The following is a 3,009-nucleotide window of genomic DNA, read 5'->3' as shown; positions in this document are numbered from 1 at the left end:
AAGACGCCACCAACTCCTGATTAATAGTTTACTGATTAAATATATAGAAATGATTAATTATGTAAAAGTTGTAATCTTTGGAAACCTATGAGGACAAAACATTGTAATTAATGTGGTTCATGTATTTTAAGAATGGATCATCATTGTCCATGGATAACAAACTGTGTAGGTTTAAGAAACAATAGGGCCTTTTATTTATTTATAGTTTATATGTTTTTAGGAGCTTCCATTTACTGTTATAGGTCTTTAATGTATTTTTTGTTTTTATATAATAGTGAAAATTTTTGGTAAAATAGCTTTACTTTTTATTTCTATTGGAGTTCTAATAATCTTGTTTTAGTTCCTATTAATTTGATGCTTTCGGGTCTTTTTTTCTTCCATAGTTTACTTATTATTAATAATTAGACTACTTTAGATATTATGGGAGGGTTAAAATTAAATTGTACTTGGCTACCAATAGGACCTACTAGTTTTTTTTAATATGCTAATGTATATAATAGAGGAATTTTTGCAAATATAAAGTGCTTTTTTTCATCTGATCTTTTTTTCTTTTGGTTTCCAAAAGAAACACTGGAACCTAATGAGGGACTATATTATCCATAAATACCAGGATGTAAATATTTGGATATATATAGTAAAGATAATTAAGAGGTTTTTAAAGAAATTAATAAGGATGTATTACAAAATTATTAAGGATTTATTTAAGAAGAATAAAAAAGATTATATAATTGCATTTTATAAGTTGAAAATTAGAGTATAGAATGTATGTGAATAATATTTTAATTATATATAAATATATATATATATATTTTAATAATTAATATATATCTTATTAATTTTTATATTAATATCGTTAATTTTTATATTTTTATTATATTTTTTATATTTATTAATAATTATATATATAAATATTTAAAGATATAAAAAATAAATCAATCATATTGATATTATTATTTTAACATAATATAAAAATTAAATTTATTTTATTTTATTTTTTAATTTATTTATAAAATGTAATCATAATCATAATCTATTGATAATTTATAAGAAGAATATTTAGTAAAAGTAATATTAGTAGGTGAATAAGGCGTAGGAAAATCAAGCATTTTAAAATAATTTATTCACCATAAATTTGAATAATAATATAATTCAACTATAGGAGTTGAATTTGAGAGCAAAAATTTAAAAATATAAAATTCTAATTAATAATTGATACTGTAAATATGGGATACAGTAAAGATTATATTAAAAATATACATTTATGCATATATATTTATAAATATAAAATAAATTACAATTTAAATTATTATTTATAAATATTTTTAGATTTATCTATAAAAATTTATATTAATCTCTCTATATATATGTATATATTTATATACCTATATATAATCTAAAAGGCTGGATAATAATCATTTAGATAAATTGTAAAGTCATTTTATAAAAATGCAATAGCTGTTTTAGTAGTATATGATATTACTGAGTAATAATAAAGTATTATATTTTATATAAATATATACATTAAAAAGTGTAAATTCATTTTAGCTTTTACAAAATTGGATTGATGAAATTAAATGTAATTCTCATTAGGATATTATAATAGGAATTATTGGAAATAAATTAGATATGAATGAAAAGTATTTTTTATATATATATATTATTTTGTAATTATTAATAAAAGTCGAAAAGTATAATCAGAAGATGTTTAATAAATTCTATAAAAAAATAATTGCCATATTTTTTAAGAAATTTCAGCAAAATCTAACTAGAATATTGAAAGTGTATTTTTTTATTTGTTATTTTTTATAAAACTTTTATTAATTTAGACTTTTTAATAATTGGCTGATTTAATTAATTAAAATTACATATAAGATAAAATATTTTAAGACTCTAATAGCTTAAATTAAGAAGAATAAATGAAACAAATAATTATTAAATCTTATAGTTCTAGTCATAAAGGATCAGATGAAATTGGCTTTATAAAACAAAGATTCGAGTCTAAATAAAATATTTAAGATAATCCTAAAAAGGAAAACTTTGAATTAAATTAATCAACATAAAAAGATAAAAATTAATTATAAGAAAATTTAATATAAAATAATAATTAAACTAAAAAAATAGTTGTTCCTGCTGTTCTATTTATTGAAAAATAAAATGAAGAATATTTACATATAATGAAAAAATAAATTTTCATTAAATAAGAAAAAAAAATTAAATTTTAAATTTTAAATAAGTTTATTTTAAATTAAAAAAATATATATATTTATATATTAATTTATTAATATATATGCGAATACTTTTATTTCCAAAAAATTATTTAGAGGTTAACTTCTAGACATTTTTATATAAATTTTCAAATGACAACATACTTCACATTATGCAAGTACAAAAACTAATAATAATTTAATATATATATATGTGTATATATAAAATAATAGATTAATTATTTATATTAGATTAGACAAATTTCAAACATATTAGACCAATATACTCTTAGATATTAAGATTTCGAATGTTTTAGTTATTTATATTTAATTATTATAATTTAAAAATAAATATATTATTTTTTAATTTCTATTATTATATTTTATTTAAATCTATCTCAAAAAAATTTTTTTATTTTAAATATTTCATAGAGTTTAAAGAATTTATTATAAATAAATAAAAAAATTAATTTTTTCTAATAAAAATAAAAATAAATAAATTTTTATAAAATTACAATAAAAAAAAATATATATACATTAAAGCAAAACAAACAAACTAAATTAAAATTATAAAAGATATATATAGTAAATAAAATTTAATTATTTTTTTAAATAAAATATTATATAAATAAATATATACATTTCTTTTTTTTTATAGTTTTTTTTATTAAAAAAAAATACTTATTGTTTATTTGATTTCAAATAAACAAAAAAAACTTTAAATAATTTTTATAAGAACTAAACAAAAAAATATATATATATCTAATAAAAAAAGCTTCTTTAATATATATATATATATATGTTT

The 3,009-nt window shown here is 15.7% G+C and overlaps 1 protein-coding gene across 1 annotated transcript, besides 4 other annotated features; it reads left to right on the top strand. All coding sequences in view use genetic code 6, as the record gives it.

Moving 5' to 3' along the window:
- Nucleotides 1–761: 761 nt before the first annotated feature.
- IMG5_087140 (ras oncogene family protein, putative) lies at nt 762–1,637 on the top strand (the record flags this gene model as incomplete). Its single annotated transcript, XM_004035778.1, has 3 exons — nt 762–767; nt 1,401–1,483; nt 1,530–1,637. Coding segments are annotated over 3 exons (197 nt in total), but the record flags the coding sequence as incomplete, so codon positions are not given.
- Nucleotides 787–851: a microsatellite.
- Nucleotides 799–906: a microsatellite.
- Nucleotides 802–838: a microsatellite.
- Nucleotides 857–892: a microsatellite.
- Nucleotides 1,638–3,009: the final 1,372 nt, after the last annotated feature.

This window comes from Ichthyophthirius multifiliis, assembly GCF_000220395.1.
Source record: "Ichthyophthirius multifiliis unplaced genomic scaffold scaff_1120509250653, whole genome shotgun sequence".
NCBI lineage: Eukaryota > Ciliophora > Oligohymenophorea > Hymenostomatida > Ichthyophthirius > Ichthyophthirius multifiliis.
This window is presented reverse-complemented; position numbering and strand designations above follow the sequence as displayed.